The sequence below is a fragment of the Ooceraea biroi genome, chromosome 12 (assembly GCF_003672135.1).
Source record: "Ooceraea biroi isolate clonal line C1 chromosome 12, Obir_v5.4, whole genome shotgun sequence".
NCBI classification, from domain to species: Eukaryota; Metazoa; Arthropoda; class Insecta; order Hymenoptera; family Formicidae; genus Ooceraea; species Ooceraea biroi.
In genome coordinates this window covers 6,945,249-6,963,159 of record NC_039517.1, presented here as the reverse complement: position 1 = coordinate 6,963,159, position 17,911 = coordinate 6,945,249, and the positions used below count along the sequence as shown (strand labels likewise).

General features: G+C 48.9%; 1 protein-coding gene across 6 annotated transcripts in view; it reads left to right on the top strand.

Annotated features, from left to right (window-relative positions):
- The window catches only part of LOC105284176 (AF4/FMR2 family member 4), a 194,653-nt gene that overhangs the window by 117,486 nt on the left and 59,256 nt on the right, over positions 1 to 17,911 (top strand). For all 6 annotated transcript variants that reach the window (XM_011347502.3, XM_026974362.1, XM_011347505.3 and 3 more), the window contains 3 exons: positions 4,282 to 4,845; positions 7,630 to 7,683; positions 16,127 to 16,222. In XM_011347502.3, coding sequence (XP_011345804.1) covers positions 4,282 to 4,845; positions 7,630 to 7,683; positions 16,127 to 16,222 — 714 coding nt within the window. The remainder of the gene's footprint in view (positions 1 to 4,281; positions 4,846 to 7,629; positions 7,684 to 16,126; positions 16,223 to 17,911) is intronic.

Here is a 17,911-nt window from a genome sequence, read left to right as displayed (position 1 = left end):
ATCTTCCTCCCGGCGAGCCAGAAGCCGTGTAGGAGAAAGGAGCGTACGTGCCGCGGCTCACGTAACTTCAAACGAGACGTCCACCTGCCTCGCCGTCGAAATTATTGCGGCTTTTTCGTCGCTCGCGGCGAATTTACGCGCGCTCCGCGTCCGCCCCGGCGTTCCGAGCGAATTACTCGCGAGGAGAGTGAACTCGCCTCCGCAACGTTCCCGGGAATGACCGCTCGTTAATGCGAAACGCTACGCCAGACGAAAATAAGTGGTCGCTGTCATTGCTGACTTTTCATTGCTGACTAATTAAATAATATTATCATCGTCGTTGCTGAGTTAGACTGGTGTGTGTTGTATAAATTCGTGTAATTCGCTCGTCATTAGAGGTATCTCGTGTTTCATCGACTTTTTCAGATCTGAAGCTAAGAAGGTTTGCATTAAGGTTCCTGCAATAATCGATCCTTTAATTTTGCCATTAGTGCATCGTTCGACGGATTCTCATTCTCCTGCCAAACCCAGTTGTTTGATATTTAACATTTTTCACCGGCGCAAGGCTACAACTACTGCGGTCTACGATTTCCTGCGGTAAAAACCGCAGAGAATGACATTCCGCCCTCCGCGAACGGTTCGCTGACCCTTCACCCTTCGCCCGAGTTTTTGCCTCCTTTTTTCTTTTCCCCTTTTTTCGTATACTGGCCATTATATTTATGTGCACGTGTGCGTGCCGTAAAAGGGAAAAGTGCGGAATGGAAGAAGCGAGAAAGGTCGTTTAAATCCCTCTTTATCCTCCCGCGAAATCGCGACCCCGACGATGTTTTCGTCCCTCGCGATGCCAAACTTGTGCCGCACGATATCAGAGATACAAACACCCACGCACGATAATGTATGGAAGAGCAAAACGAGCTTTTTCAAATATTTTATAGTGGCCCTACTTTTCTTCATGAGAGGCTATTTTTAATCATCGTCGGTTTTATTTTCTGTTTGGCTTTCCAAATATTCTATTAACCTTTAAAAAGATTTGTTCCAATTAGTATCGACTGTGAAAGCAAGAGAAAATAATCGATACTGCGATAATATTACTGCATTGACTGTAATAAACTGACTATTAGATAACTTTATAAAATTATTATTAGATAACTATTAGATATAGTTAAATTAAATTTAATTTAATTTTAAAAATCTGCGAATACTTTGACGGGACATCTCTTCGCATCAGGCTTTATAAGTATCTTTTGTTTGACGACAATTGCGTAATATTCTTCATTCGCGGTGCTGGTAGTCTCTCAGGCTTTGTCAAATTTCTTCGAAACTAAAGGAGCTTAACTCGGACGCGGACGCGCACATCCAGGTTTTTCCGAGCTCATGCTCTCAGCGAGAAGAGCTGCACCCGTGGATCAGTCATGCCGCAACAAAGCGCATTGTGTCGCAATGGATCTTTAGCGGTATTCGCAGACGGCAGTCGCTTTGTGCTCTGAATTGTATTCAAACGGTACCTATCCTACGCTTTGATTGTAACGAGTAATAAATTGTGTAAACGTCAAGTGCATCGATACACGTATACATGCACGTATGTGCCTGCATGATCCCACAAGAGGCTTCGCTTTTCTTTCAAACGAGAGTAAAACAAGTAGTAGTAAGAGAGTAAACAGCGAAATCGTTAATTGTGTACACAGTCAATACTGACTGTCCAATTAATTAATCACGCTTTTTGGTATTTCTTTTTCTCTCTTTACGTAAATTGCGGGATGAGCAAGAACGCGGAGAATCGAGAGTGAGCTTTCGCAACGCGCGATGGAGCGTTCGCGAAGCGTAATTTTCCGCTGGTCGAAACATCTCTCACTGAAACATTACTCGCATGTCGCACGCAACGAATTTCGAACGTGCGTTCGATGGATCGTGGTGCGTTAGTTGAGTGGATCAAAGCCGCGGCTTGATCGGCACCACACGACGTTGCGCCCGCTCGCGCGGATCGCTTCCATCCGTTTCTCGTTTCGATTTCGCACTGACTCATAAATACCGCACAACCGCGCGTGTGACGGCCGCGTTTTTGCATGCAGGCACACCGTGACGCCGATATTTGTCGGCGTGCCTGCATCAAACGGCTGCGAGTTTGTTCATCGGCGCGTGTATTCGCGACGCGAGAGGATTGTTCAAAGTTGTCTCGCGTGATCCGTCCTTCTCGACTTCGTTCGTCCTGACATCTGAGACATTTGTCGACAGATTTCTATATTTCCTAATTAATATAAAATATTTGAAAAGTAGCTGTGCAACGTTGGAGAACATTCCACGAGAGACTCGAGAAACACACGCTCGCTCAAAACTACCGAACAATTTTCCCCTTTGCCGGAGTTTCGTCGCTCTCCTTGTTCACCCTGAAGAGAATCCCGTCGCAAGGGTTGTTCGGTAATTCGCGTGCTCGAGCAGGCTGCCAGGCTCGTCGGCGCGAGTCGCGGGGTGCGGAGGGGTTTATCGATTGTCCTCGCGCGCACGGCGGCGTGAGCGTTTCATCGCTGGCGGTATCATCTTTCGCAATATGGCGGTTGCGTTACGGTGCGCTATAATTATGGCGTTTTACGACAGGCTCTCGCCGATATAGGACGTCGTTCTGTGCGCGCGCGCGCGCGAACGTTTTACGAGCGTTTTACGCGCATATAGTGTGTACGCACGGGGGTACGCCGCTCGGTGGCACACGTGGAGTACCACTCGACGGCGACGAGGGTGGCGGGGGTGGTTGACTGGCTGGCTGGCTGGCTGGCTCGAGGCGGAGAGAGAGGACGGAGGTTGAGCGAGGTCAGGGCGGATGAAAAGTCCCTGACCTGGTCACCTACGCTGTCTCTCTCTCTCTCTCTCTCTCTCTCTCTCTCTCTCTCTCTCTCTCTCTCTCTCTCTCTCTTTCTTTCTGTCGCTTTTTTGCTCGTTATTTTGCGTTTACATTATCGCAAACTTTATGGGTGGAGCGGCACCTCGGGGCTTAATTAACGAGATACGTCGATATTCTGTCACTCCTTTGGAATGAGACGTTTATCCTGTAGGGTGATTTAGCGGAAAGGTCAATGTTTCGGAGGGACGACATATGTACGCCTGCTATGACTGCACCCTCTACGCGTGGGTTATTTTTTTGTAATTGCATTTATTCATGCGATACTCTTCTTTTGAGCTGGTTTTAGAGAATCGTGTTTTTATTGAAACTCGCGCTTTCGACAGATTTACTGTCGTGTCTCGCCTCGAGAATCTCCTCGCGAATAATTAATATTAACTGTTTTGCAAATCTTATCATTTTATCTGTGACGTGCGCGCGTGATATTTAACGACAAGGACGGCGGCGGCGTCGGCGGTAGCCTCTTCGTCGCGTCGCTATAATCAAACGCTAACAGTCTCTCGACGATTCCATTGTCCCTCGTCGTCGTTGTCGTCGTCGTCGATGCCATTACCGACGCATCTCTGAGTACTCGAAGGGATTTCGCGCTGTCGCTTTCCGAAATTCCGATCTGAGCGCATCCAAGTCGGGCGCGGGCGGCGCCTTCATTACGCGAGCGATCGACGCGAAAAAGTCTTCCGGCGCTAACAAGCGGACGTGATTTATAGCGTCGCTCGTTAATCATCTTAAATTCTCTCTCTCTCGCGCGCGCGCTCCCCGACCTCCTTATTAAACCGCGGTTCGATCTCATTGTCCTTAACGGACAAAGGCGAAACGCGCGACTGCTTGCGAGAGCGACGCAAGAGCGAGCGAGCGAGCGCTCAGCGAGAACAGCGGATGTATTATTGCACGCGTACAACAAGAACGTGATTCATATTAGCGTTCGCGCGCTGCACGCTAAATTGCCAGTCGAACGCTCGGTGTGTCGTAAACTCGGCAGTCGCCTGCTCCTCGGCGCATTAATTTTTGCTAATTGCCCGTGCAATCAGTGCGCGACCGAGGAACGTATAAACTCGAGCGTTCTCCCCGCGACTGTATTGGCGACTGCGGTTTCTATCGTTGCGACTTGGCGCTGGCTCTGATCTTTGTTTGATAAATTACAGCGGTGAAGCTCACTGCACAACCATATACACGTGCGGCATGATCGATTCGTTACGTACGTCGCGTTTAGGACTCCATTTAAACACCAGCGAAACCGATTAAGATATAACTTGTCATTGTCAGCGTTTTCTCACGTATGTGTGTACGTCTGTTTGTATATGCAGTCTTATCAAATGTTGAATTTGTTGTCAAGTGGAACGGTATAAGAATAGTTTAAAATTCTTTTTCTCCACGTTCTCCATTAACGTATCTCTGTTCTTATCTGTTTTCAGGTGAACCCGGACGCTCATGATCGTACCACGCAGCAAATTCAGTCCAAGCTAGGCAACTACTCGCTGGTGAAGCACCTCCTGGACGAGCCTAAGCGTCTGATCGGTATCGATGGCATCCCAGCGAGCCCGGCGCCGTCGCCGACGCCCTCTCCGCACAAGAGCAGCTCCAGCAGCTCCGGCAGCTCCACCAGGAGTTGTTCCCCGTCCTCGGTTCAGGAGTTCAAGAAACCCGGTGGACTCAGGGGCTCGTCGTCTTCCTCTTCCGCCAGCTCGTCCGCGAGCCATCAGCAGCGGGGTGGTTTCGTCAAGCCTGCTGATAGCAAGCCACCCTACGGCGGCCGTGGCGGTTATCCGGGCCAACCGGCAGTGAAACACGGTGGCAGCAATAGCAACGATCACCGTAGTCACGGCTTACTTCCGGCCAAGGGCCCGCCGCCACCGGCATCGCAGCCCACCAATTCTCCCGTGGGGACCGCGCCACCGATTGGCAATTCCGGCAGTTCCGGTGGCAGCCTCGCGAGCCGCGCTAACTTCGCTGGACGACTGAAGTTAATCGACGTCAACGTGAGTATCGATTTGATTTTTCCCCGATTTTCTCTTCGTATTCTCTCCGCCTGGCTCTCGCGTCAACGTCGATCGCCGCGGGTTCGGGGTCTCGGGGGTCGTTTCGGGCACGGTATGCATGTGCGTCCTGCTCCGATAGCGATGGACGATAATGGCTTTTCGGGGATAGCCGATTGATCGTCCCGCCTGCGAGCAGAGAGATTGTTTGCACGTGGAGTGTCCCGGAAGCCCCGGCGTGTTTCCTGACATGGGTATCGAGGGGGTGAAAAAGCAGCTGTAGCTTGTTACGATGCAAACGTTAAATTAATCATTATTAATGTTAAAGAAAAATATAAAAATTCAGAATTGTTATTCTAAAAATTTGTCGGGAATATAAAAATTCATGAAATTGGGGTTTTATACAAGTACATACCTATATTGCGGTAGTGTCGATCTTTCATTTGATGCATCGTCACTGCATACTGTTGGAGGTTCTTCGATCTTAACGACGCGCGAGCCACGACGATGATGTCGCGACGACGGCAGTGTCTAGCAAAGTCTCGAACTACTTTAATAGCACGTCTCGCCGGAGTTGCGATTATTTGTCACGTAAGAAGATTAAGAGCGAAGTTTCCGCGGCGGCCGGCGCGGCACTCTATTGTCGCATGTTACTTAGACGACACTGTCGAAATTAACAAGTTGCCGGAATCATTATGCTGCCGCTAATTTTCCTGTATGCTTCTAATCATTCTTTGCCGACAACCTGTGCGCCGCTACACTGATAACGCGATGTCTCGGCAAATTCAAGATCCCGTTTACTCCGCGATTACGTAACGAGATATTGCGCGAGCAATTTATTTTGCGTATCTTTGTAAATTCTTTTTCTTGAAATGTCGTTCGTATCGAATACACGCGGAAGCCTTTGAAAAGCTAACGATCCCCCGAGTTACGGCATTGAAGCCTTTAAATTATCAATCACTCCTCGACATCTCACGAGCGCCATTTACTTCCGCGTTCAAACGAGCGCACCGCTGCACCACTTGCACGGTCCGCGAATCGCGGGAGAGAGATCAAGCAACCGTGGCATTAATCACCGAAGAGCCATAATAAAGAGGTTATTATTATCCCTCCCCCTATCTCTCTTCCTCCTTTCCCCCATGCCGACTCTGAACTTCCACTTTGGAATCATCCGCCGGGTATCAAACGAGACCAGTTGGCTCGACAGGCTCGTTGACAGAGAACGAATTGCTTTTCAATGGAAATTCAGCTTCGGCCCGGGGTGGACCAGATCGCGGAGGGGTGATTCGAGTCGGCCGAGCCATTACGCGCCGCTCCTCGAGGTGCAAATTTCATTGAGATTGACTATCGATCCTGTCTGTCCTCCTTTGGCCCGTCGCACCGGATCCTCTCGGCCACACGTCGCCCATCCGGAAGAACGATCGCGAGTGCTTCTCTTTCCTCGGTCGGTACTTATACAATTAGGACCGGTTGGGTTCCGAGCGCATCCCTCCCGCCTCCTCCTTCGCGTTCTCCTGGAAAATTGATTCCCGTTTGTCCTCCCTCGCCCATCCGGAAGTCTTGGCCTGGCTTCCCTCTTTCTCCCGCCATGCGATGGACGGCGAATCGTTCACCGCCGAGTCGTCGGCCATTCGTTCTCATCCGCGAAATTAGTTTGGAATTACGCACGGCGGAGGTAGAGGGGAAAGAGGGACGCGGGTGCGGTTGACAACGAGGGTAAATTCGCAAGCTGAGTATCGCCGGACGTCGCGCCGTTAATGAAAGCGATATATCGTGAGCTCTTCTCGCAGATTTCCTTATTTTCCGTCGTTCTTCCTTATTTCTCGTCTCTCTCGGCTTGTTGTATTATGTCGGGGAAAATATCAGTAGCCCCTCTGTCGTTACATGTATCAAAATTGTATGAAAATTTGTTTTATTTTTTTATTGGATGCTTTCGCTGAGAGCGATTCTGGCACTCTTGCTCAAGGAAGCTGCATTGCGCTTTCGATCGAATAATCCGTAAACACATCTGAATGGGATTTATTAAAATCTATAATGATTCAAACGTAGCCGTATATTTTGCGTTTATCGCTTCCCCTTGCGCTCGCAGGCATGATAACACAAAGTATGCATCTCCCTCATCCTCCTTTTTTCTCGCCTCTCGCTCTCTCCGGTTTTCCCATTTTCCGCTCGTTCCTTTTCCGTGATTATCCAGTCTCGTCTGCCTCCGTTTTTCACCCTCATCCCTCGGACTCGCGGTGTCCTCCGGCTAAAAGTTACTAGACACTCTCGAAACGTCCCTCGCAATCCCCGCGTCCGGCGCTTCAGCCGTCCCACGCATTCACTATTGTTCCCGCATTTTCTTTCTCGGAATGACTACTCGCCGTTATCCGTAATACCGCCCTTTAGGACGTGTCCTCCAACTCGTCCCTCCCAACTCTCCTCCTGCGCACCCTTTTCAATGCCTCTTCTCTTCCCGCCGACGGTGTTGATTAATGATCGCTCGAGGAGGCTCGTGATAAATCGCGGAGAAATCTTGCCGGGAGGGCGGATTCTGTCTGTGTAAATTAGTGCTGGGCATGCGGGATATTTTGAATTTGCTTCTTGCCCGCGACGAGAAGGGTACGGCTCGATCTGTCGAGCGAGTGAATTTGATTAAACCCGTTATTTCGCCAGTATTTAATCGATGTAATCTGTTTTACTATCATGCCATCGGCTTATTCGATGTCAGTAAATGAATAGTGGACGAAATATCAAAGATGAGTTGTCATCGCAAACTAATGCATCTCTTTAATTTTGTGCTTTCAGGGGTCTAACTCGAGGACGATCGACAATTCTCCGGATGTAGAAAATATTTTGAAGGTGAGTCTCTTATTGAAATATAAACCCTTGGTAATACTTGAACGATTATTACAATCTAATTAAAATTGGCTCATAAGTGGCTTACTTCTTTTCGAACGCGACGTGTCAGAGAAATTCCGAAAAACAAAATTGTGCGAGAACCGCGCAAAACGGGACGCTCGCGAAATACGTATCAGCGGCTCGCTCTTTGTGTGAACTCTTTGATTGAAAAACACCCGGAACACCCTGCTGCAGATAAATGCAGGATCAGTTGCCGCGAGACGTGAGATCGTCGGGCTATCCAATGTTCTATCCCGACTCGATGGGAGACTCATGCTCGATCAATAAGTCAATCTTCTCGCCGATACAAGGCTATCTTGTCTCGAATCGATTTACCATTCTTCCGTGTTCACCTCCAGCGCGTCTGACTCCCGGACGACGGCGATATTATGTCACGCGTTCACGTGATAAGCGACCTCGATTTCCCGTTAATCGGAACTCCACTCGAGAATGCGACGTGTACTCTCACTTGGCGTAGGTTTTTGGCGGGAAACGAAGATGAATCCTCGTGTTTACGGTCGCGGACGAATTTATTTCACGCTCACTCGAGATGGAGCGGTCTTGCACTCCTCCACCCCCTTTTACGGAGATTAAAACAAAGGAAGACGCGACGAGATCTTTCCGCGAGGAAAGATTACGGTCGTGCATCCTTTCTCGCTGGATTCGCGTTCGACTTCTGTCGATCTCGGGAGCAAGAGCACCCGAGCTCTCTCGGCGTTCCTCGTTAATCCAGAAATTAAGACGGGAGATTGCATTTATCTTACTTGTGGCCGGAGATCCCTCCGCTTTTACTCGGCAAGTTTTTCTCGCGCTTTTTCCGCAAAAGTTCTCTCGAGCGAGAACTGCGAGAAGCACCGTTATCGTCGTTTGCGGTTTGCGGAGACGACTGCCTCTCGAGTTTCTTTGGGTTCGTTATTAATTAGTGTTGATATGGTTAAACGTAGTGCGCCCGCGTTGTTCGCGTTAATTATTGGCGGAGTGCAGAATTTCGAGCCGCGGGAAAATGTCATGAAACATTTCAGCGGTTTTCAGTGAAACTTTTATGTCTGCTTGCCGATCGAAGTTACTTTACTGTCTCCTATGTGCTTCAGCGAGCTTGTTAATGGAAAATTTATTAAACCACTGCCACGTGGTCATATTCCCAGACAGCCTTGCCGCGAACGACAAGTCGAGAGACAGTACAGATGGATCTATAATGACTTATCACACTTTTTTATGCGGACATGCTAACATGCGCGATGCGCATTCTCCGCTCTTTGATTGTTAAAACTTACATGCAAATGGACGATCTCTATAATTTACATAATCAGCAGAACATGAATCCCTCGCGGCTTATTAATTGTTTATTGTCTGCATTCGAGTGATAATGGCGAGTAAGCAATATATTAAATGGTAAAAAGCGCAAGGTATCTTTTTTTTAACAATACTTTTTATTATATCCAGAGCAAACAATCATTTATTGTATTTGCATTCGAACGGTATGATTATGACACTCCTCGCGATCGTAAATACTTTTCTAAACGCCAGCGGCAAGAACTGCAGCGGAAAACAGCAGCACGGTTGCTGTTCGCGCGCGCCGAGAAACGGAATTACGGTGATAAAGAACGCGTCTTCGCGAGGAGTCCGGGACTCCGCACTCCGACAATGGGGAGAATGCGCATCTTCCTCGGCTTCTGCCATACCGTGGAAAGCATCTTGCATGGCGTGTTGCGCGATACCATCTCGTCGAGACACGCGAACTTGGATTTCTTCAACGCAGAAGGACGGAAACGCGAGATAAAAAGTAAGAGGACTCCGCGTCTTTCTTTCTCTCTCTTGGGACCGCGCGAATCTCGCGGAAGATCGAGCGAAACGCCATCGTATTAGTTGTTTATTCAAATTAGAGCTTCGAGTAACATTAATTACGCTCTGGATCGGCAATTGAGATTTTCACTCTCGCGTTGCTGGCGCATCGCGTTGAACTTCGGCCGTGTCGTGTATCCCGGCGCAAAACACGGAAGCGGCTGTCACGCCGATCGCCATGAAACGCACCATAACGAATAATGATGACGCTGGAAGAGTACGCGGTACATCGCGGAACTGCGGATTATATAAAGTGCAGATAGTCGCGTTATACGTCATATCAATGTATACAGCTGGCGACTAAATTATCCGGGATAAGTAATTACGGTCGTAAATGCGATTCAGCGGCGGAAGGGTAAACGTTTCAGAACGACACATGAATTTATGGCGCCCATTCACGCGCGCGCGGCACACGTGTGGCTGCGCTCCGCGCGTGCATGAAAATTTCCACGAGCGTGGAAACGGAACAAGAAAGATAGAGACAGAGATAGAGAGAAACATAGAAAAAAAGAGAAAAAGAGAGAGAGAGCCGAGTCCTCGTATGGAGAATCGCGCGGAGCGCTTTCGACGTGTCGGACGTCGCGATGATTCACACGCTGCCGTTGTTTTTCCGGCGTGACGTATCTATCACTGTGATGTCGACGTTGAACCGGAAATAGTCGTCCCACAGAATCCTGATCCTTCGATCACCAGCAGAGTGCCCTCGGAGGGTAATTCCCCGACTTCGCTCCACGCGCTGTTCTGGCTTCGACGTTCGAGTATGTATATAACGGGATTTTGGCAGTCTACTACTCTGCGACTACTACTACTATCGGGTCTCGGTGGAGGATCAGTGAAACGAGTTAGGGGGTTGTCGGAATCGTATGCTAATTTATGGATATGGTTTAATGGCGATTACGGGCTCCGATAACACCGAACCCCAACAGTCGTAACGTTGTGACAGTATCAATTTCACCTCCGCCATTCAGATTGACGTCGCCCCCGACACCTTCCTCCTCGTGATTGATACTTTCGTCCGTGGAACGTTTCTCCGTGCGCTTTGCGCGACAGCTGCATAGGGGAGAGACGACGTCGCCCATGTGAAATCTCCGCATTACAGTCAGGAAATTATTCAACGATGAAAATTGCAAAAGGTTCTTCTGGTTATTACCTCCCAGTAGATTCGAGTAATTTTTCAAGCTCGTCTTCGAGCAGAGATTTTATTCAAGTCTCGATATTTTGTCACTAATATGGCGTTGAAAGTTGAAGAATCCTCGAATCGACGGTGCTCCAGTTTGATGCGACGCACTGCGTGTTCGCAATGCGGGCAAACAAATGCGCACACGCCCAGCCAGAGCGAAAAGAAAAGTGATATTATTAATTCTTTCATGAAGAGGAGCGGCCCGGGCGGGAGGCTACAGAAACAAGAAAGAGAAGCCGCTGTGCATCCCATTTGTTTAACGAGCCAGTTTCGTATGGCGAGACGCGCCGCCCCCGGGGCTTTTCCACTTTCAACACGAATTTATGACGATGCTACTGCCTACCGAGTAGCCGGTACAGAGCTCTACCTCTGAAATCCCTCCCGTTCTTCGTCGCCCTTCGTCCTTCTCGTTTCTCGCGGCCGCAGCGCCGCGGCGTTCGGTGCAGGAGCACCGTCAGAACCCATGAATTATTCTCACGGCTCTGTCCGTGGGAAAATACGAGAGTTGCGCCAGTAGGCATCGTAAATGCGACTGCTAATTGCGCTCGCCGACGACGACGACGACTAACGCTCTCTGGCTGACTAGCTCCGCTGGATATCGTATTCTTTCCTGGGCAACCCTTGTTTAATTCGACTCTGTTTTTGCCCTGGTCTCGCGGCCCTTTGTCGTCGCGCGCTTCGCTGCTCTCAGACTTGCAGCATTAGACGCGTGAAAGCGCGACGTGCTGGTATCCTGGAATCGATCCGGAATTATCCAGAATTATCCAGAATTATCTGGAATTTCTGATTGACCGTGTTCACCATGTAGAAATTCGAAAGTACTCGACCGCTAGCTTGTAGAAAACGTCGGGCAATGCGACTTCTGCTTCCGCGTCGAGCGAAGAGGCAGATATCGTTGCGGCGCTCGGGCAACCAGACTCACGCTTATCGAGCTAGGATTCTCTGGAAGAAGCAGCGAGAGGAAGAGAGAGATCTAAAGGGTGAAGGCTGAAGGGACGAAAGGAGACGGGCGCAAACGTGCAAGTGCAATTCCGCGAGTGCGGTGCCACCGGTCGACCGTGCGGTAACGGGTTTTCGCTCCTTCTCGCGTGCCTGGCATAATTACCGACATTACCTTCCACCGTACGAACTCTACTCGCGCCGGTAGTTACCCTGAGTGTCGGATTGCGAGAAGTTTTTGTTGTCGCGGATGAATTGCCAAATTACTGGGAGCTCCCTAGTTGTTTCGTCGTCTGGCGCCAGCTGCCGTTGCGATCTTCAGGGTCGCGCGAGGGATGCGAGGTTCGTTCGCTCGTTTTCTCGTTAGTTTGTCCCTCCCGCTGTTTGCAGGTGATCTTCAACCGTGCGGTTTATCCTCTCTGGCAAAGAGGTCTGGAAAATTCAGAATCGCCCATAAGGTTGCGCGCGAAATTAACTTTGCGCGCGTAACATCGCCAAAAGTGGCTGGCATGATTGTTATTTGAGCTCTCCGAGGGTATTCCTCGAAGGAGCTCACGAAATGTGTAGGTGCTGCGCGTTCGTTGTCGTCTGTCGGCCGAGTTCCAGGAGCGAGTTTAACAGGATCCAATTATGAGGCTTGCGAGAGCCGAGCCGAGCTCAGCTCCCGATACTGAGCTCTCGAACTGCGGTATAACGGCGTGTAATCCAATTTTTTCGCGTTCTGCGAGAGACAAGAAGCTATCGTGTTGCGTGCGGCAACCACGAGCGCAAAAGTTTCCTTGCAAAAAGTGGGCCACGCGAGTTATACACAGTGATCCGTTAATGCGTCAAGAGGGCAAGACAGGCGCCGCGCGGGCTTATCGGGGTGCGGCAAGAGGTGCATTAAAGTCGCGCTTTAGCGTAACGAGCAGGTGCGACTTGCAAATTTCTCGCCGCGGTCGGGTTTCTTTCTCGTTTTTCTCGTGTTTTCATTGCCCGCTTCCTTCTCGCACGTCCAGCATAATTATCGTACCGCCGACTAGCCGGCTGGGTGTAAAGTCGCCGCATAAAGTGCTCCGAAGACCTTTCGACACAGCGCAGTGGGTCACGAAGGTATCCTTCGCGTATCGTTGCAAATATCTTACAATGTTCCGGGAAATCGAGGTCTTAGAAATATTTAGACGTGACTACAATTCTATCAATATCGCGGGATTAACTTCTTGACACTTCTTGAAAAGCTCAAGACCGTTTTGCGATATTTCTTAGCGCGGAATCATCAGGCCTATCCATCGCGTTTTCTCACGTTCCCGGCAGACCAGAAGCGTTTTCCGCTGCTTCGCGTTTTTGTTGTTTTTCGTTTTTCTCGTGTTTTGCGAAATCCTAGCCTCTGTTATTTTTTATCACGTATTGGACGTTTATTTGGCCGATATCATATCGCTATAAATTCCTCATCTGCGGCGCGTGTAATTTGCATAACTCGATGTCGTCTTTCGTGCGGCGCGGAAATAAATGATCGGCCAGCGTAAATCATGCGCGCATGAAACATACGCCCATGCGACGATCTGTATGTGTGACAGAGAGAGAGAGAGAGAGAGAGAGAAATAGAGAACCAAGAAGGAAAGAAAGAGAGAGATGACATCACGCAGGGTGATTCAACCCTCGAGAATTCCTTTCGCTCTCCTTCTCTTTCTCTCTATCTTGGTTGGTATGCGAGTCCTTTTTCGTCGCTCTCATCCATAGCTATGCAAACCGTGGTGATGCCGCACGCGCGTCACGTGTACCGATGCAACTGCAACTGCAACTGCACACGTTCCGCGGCGAGAATAACAAGCACGATTAACTCGAACTGAGAAACTGGTTTCTCTTGACTACAATTTGAATCTTAATGATTTTCTCTGATTTCATACTTAATGGATTCTTAAAAGGGAAATGCTCTGTAAGAATATGACGAATTTATTCTTCGAAATTAATTAGCATTTTATACGAATGATGTCTAATAGCGAACACGTTGAGACATTTTATAATATTTCTGCAAGTTTGTATATACATATGTCAACGTTTGCACGCTCGATATTGAAAGGAAAGAAAGACACTCCTATGATGCAAGGCAAAATTTTTATAGCGCGAATACTAGCTGTTCGTTCGAATCTCTTTCTCTCTCTTTCTTCGTCCGTTTCCTGAAAACCGAGTTGAGTTTTATCGGTGACACGCCGGCGTCGCGCGTTGCGTTTCCACCAGAGTAACAAGTTTCATGGACCGCTGGATCTGCAGTCGAAATTAAATTGCCCTTCGGGGAGTTGGCGATTACTCACTTTCTGCGCGATGCTCTGCGCGCGACCATCTCTCGTCGATAATTGAGTATCGGTTTTGTACACGTTATGACAACGATAGACGACTTACGCGGGAGGGGCATGTGCAGGTACATAGCCAAGCGTCCGATAATTACACTAACAACAGTTCCGCAGTTCGATTTCACATCTCGTGATTAAGAAGAATGCAAAACAGGGTTTCGTAAAAAATTTATAGACGTGTTTGATAAAGATGCGCGATTTTTTAATAAATGTATCACTTGAAATGTATCATTGATACCATCGTCGTCGTCGCTGCGTTTGCCTACAACACGATAGAAGCTATTTTCGGTCTCAATTAAAGGATTTGCATGTGTCGTGTTTTTAATCGCGACGAGATTAAGAGAAACATTTCCTTCGATCGCAATTATAAATGTATCTCTCTATAATTCATCATTTGGCGCATCATGTTGCTCATTGTCAGCGATAACTTGTTGCTCGCGCATACTTCCCGAGCAATCTGACATTTTATATCGAGACTGACGGGAGGATGTGCATCCAGAGCATGAAACGTTCGCTTCCGTTCCGCGGCTGATATCATCGTAAGCCGCATTAACGTGATACCTCGCATTTGACGAAATTGCCGTGCAATTTTCTTCTCGGCACAATACCGTCGTGCCTCGAATGCCTCGGCGTCATTGATACCGTCGTCGTCGTCGCTGCGTTTGCCTACAATCCGAAACAAAATATTTATTATGATGCGACCGGGATCGGGATTCTTTTTCTTTACGCCGCAGCCAGCCGACCGTTAAATTGACCGCGCCGCTAAATTGCAAGTGAAATTACGGGTAAGAAGCCCGTGAGCTTGAACCATCGCGAGCAAACGGAGTAAACGCGGAATCAAGGGAACCAGCGCAGGAAGAGGGTGAGAGGGGTAAAGGGGAACGTTCGAAAACACGCTTTCAGACTTTTTACCCCCGGCTCCTCTCTCCCGCTCGCGCTCGTCCTAGCTTTTAGGACTTTATTTCCCGCGAGCCTCGACGTCGAGTACACCGCGTCCGCCTCCCCTAAACCCGCGGATCGTGCACGTAAGAACGTAAGCACTTCGCCGCGAGAGCTTTTGTCTCGGCGGCTCTTTGTTTCCCGTCGACGGGTGTCTCCGCGCGGCGGGTCAATGAATCGGCCTGTGCGCCGCCGCGGCGATGACGCTCGTCCGTGGAAATGCGTCTCGTTCATTCGATGCATCGAGAACGACGCATTGTTCGAGGGTTTGCGACTTCGCGCGCCAGCGACGTGCTGGCCGGCCCCCACTGTCCGCGTCGTGATATGCGTGCGTGCTGCGTGTATTTTTGCCGGGGTCGAATTTATGTGGAGCAACGAAGCTTGTGGAGGTTTATACGGTCTGAATAGCGTAGCGAATTTAGCAGTCGTTGAATCGGTCGGTAAAAATTCTGCATTTTGCGGAGCAATCGTGCAAATTAATTGCAAATATTCGGATGCATATGTTATTTTTTGTTTTATTATCGGCGCAATATTGGCGCAAGATGGATGCTGCGTTGGTGGATTGTTGGAATATTTCAGAGTCGATTTTCTTGTAACGAAAATTTGATTGCATCCGAAAATAGTTGCACATGCCCGAGAGTCATCACTCGCTTTAGTGCGTGCGAGCGTGCGTGCATGCGTGCGTTAATAGGAGCAGTTGCGTGTAGGTGCTTACGCTCGTGTGGAATTCGTCCGGCGAGGCTCTGCTCGTGGACATTGACGTAATCGTGCCCCAGTTCCACGCTCGTGTTACGCAAACGTGTTGTAGAATCGCGACCGCTTTTTTCTCGTCGTTCGAGAGGCGGAGAGATTGACTCGTCATTCGTTCTCGTGGATCGTCTCTGTCACGTCGTTACATCGAAATCTTTCGCCAATATTCGTCCTTCAATTTATTATCATTCTTTTTTTAACGGTTCAACTCTAAAATGCATAGCTTTTCAATACAAGCCTGTAAACTTAAACAGCAACAAACCGATTGAGATAGATCTCAAACAAGTACTTTATATCGAATGTTATCAAAGAATAATAAATTTGCAGATTTTCTGGAAATACACTAATTTGCAAGTCGATAAATGTCAGAAATTTATGTCTCGAGGAATTGTTTCGCTAATCATGTCTTGCTTGATTGATTCAGGAGATGACAGTGCCGTTCACGCCGTTGACAGCAATCGCGCAGACCCCGCGGAAGGAGCAGGAATCCAAGTTCACCTTCAACCCCCATCTGGCGAAGGTAAGAATCGATCGATCCACCCACTCGCCGTAACTACCTCTCTCACATCTCGTCCATCGTTTGGCACCGAAATGCCAAATGGGGATCGAGAGTAATCACTACTCCGGGTGAAAAAGCGCTTTGACGGTCACGGTTGCAATCTTAATTCCCCCGTTACCACACAAGCTACGAGCTGCTTCGTAGATAGATAAGATACTTTATTCGAACAAAACTGGAAGATATTTATTTCAATCACGCAAACGCTCGTTTTGCAATTTTAACGTAATTGCAATACGCGAAGTTTTATAAACTGGACAAAATAGAAATCACGAACGCGAGAGAATCAAACGGGAGACAAAAAAATAAAAGTCATAGGAAATGTAACGACACAAATAAATGTTGGCATATCGAAGTTTCGTTTTTAATTAAAACGTTTAATTTCCGCTTGACAACGAGAGAATTAAATTAATTCGGGTGGTTCGGCGGGGGTTAACGCCGCGGCGCGTTCCCGATAATCGTAATGATTACATCGGCGTGACAATCGCCGAGTGGTCAATGAGTATGTGCGGCCACGCTTGAAAATGAGCCAAGCACGCTCGGCGCGTAACCCAACGGGGACGTTTCAATCAGGGTAGTGGCGAACGTTAACTCGGTTATCGCGAGTGCGCGCATATTTTCGTGAAAAATGAGAGGCGCGGATGCAAAACGCGAGATTGACTTTGCGCGCGTGTCACCGGCGAGCGCGATAACTCGCAACCGTGATTTCGATCACGGTAACATTTCAGATCGGAACGATCGTTCGTGCCACTTGGCACGATGCCAAGCTCCGCGCGTGTACGTGTGCGTGCGTGCATGTACATGCATTCACACGTAAAGACAGTTCGTAGGTTGTTTTGTCATGATCGAGACGAGGCGGGAGCAAAAGGAAGGGAGGGAAAGAGCGAAGCATCACGTAATGTCTTATTCGCGGGAATTAGAATTTTATGATTCGCGGCGGTGCTAATCTCGCGTTAAATCACAACGGTAACGCGATGATGTGTGCGATAATGTGGCGAGACACGTGGTGTCCGATATCCGCGCGCGTATCACAGCAACTCGAAATTATCATCGAGCTGAAGAGACACGCGTCGGCGTTTAATTAGTTGTCGATGTATGTGCGCGTTATGCCTATTACTTGTAATAAGTGTTTAATTTAAATTCGCGTTGATGCGCCCGGCTATTATTTTCCGCTGCTTGAAATTATCGGCGTTGCGGCGTTTGCCGGGCATTTGATCGGTATAGTCGCGCGTCTAATTAATTGGAATTAACAACCGCGGTCACTGTCATTGAAACACCGAAACTGCCAACGAGCAAATGCGAACGCGTTCGCCATCGGCCGAATAATTCCGTGGCAATAATGTCGGCCGAATGGGAAATGTCTCGAATCGCATTAATTCGAGCTAGGTCTCGTGCCACTTGGCAACGTATCAAGCGCGTTCGCTGCTCTCAAAAGCTGCGGCGCGGCCATAATGCGGGGAAAGGAGGCCGGGCGAGAAGCCGGGGTTGAAGCAGGTTGACATCGTTGCAGGAAAGGGGAGAGACGCGGGGAGTCTCGTAAAACCACCGCTTTAATTCGGGGTGTGCTCTTCTTACAGTGGCGGCTCTTTTGCGGTGTGACACTCGTCCGACGTAAAAACTCGGTCGTTTGACCGCGAGAAACGGTATTACCCG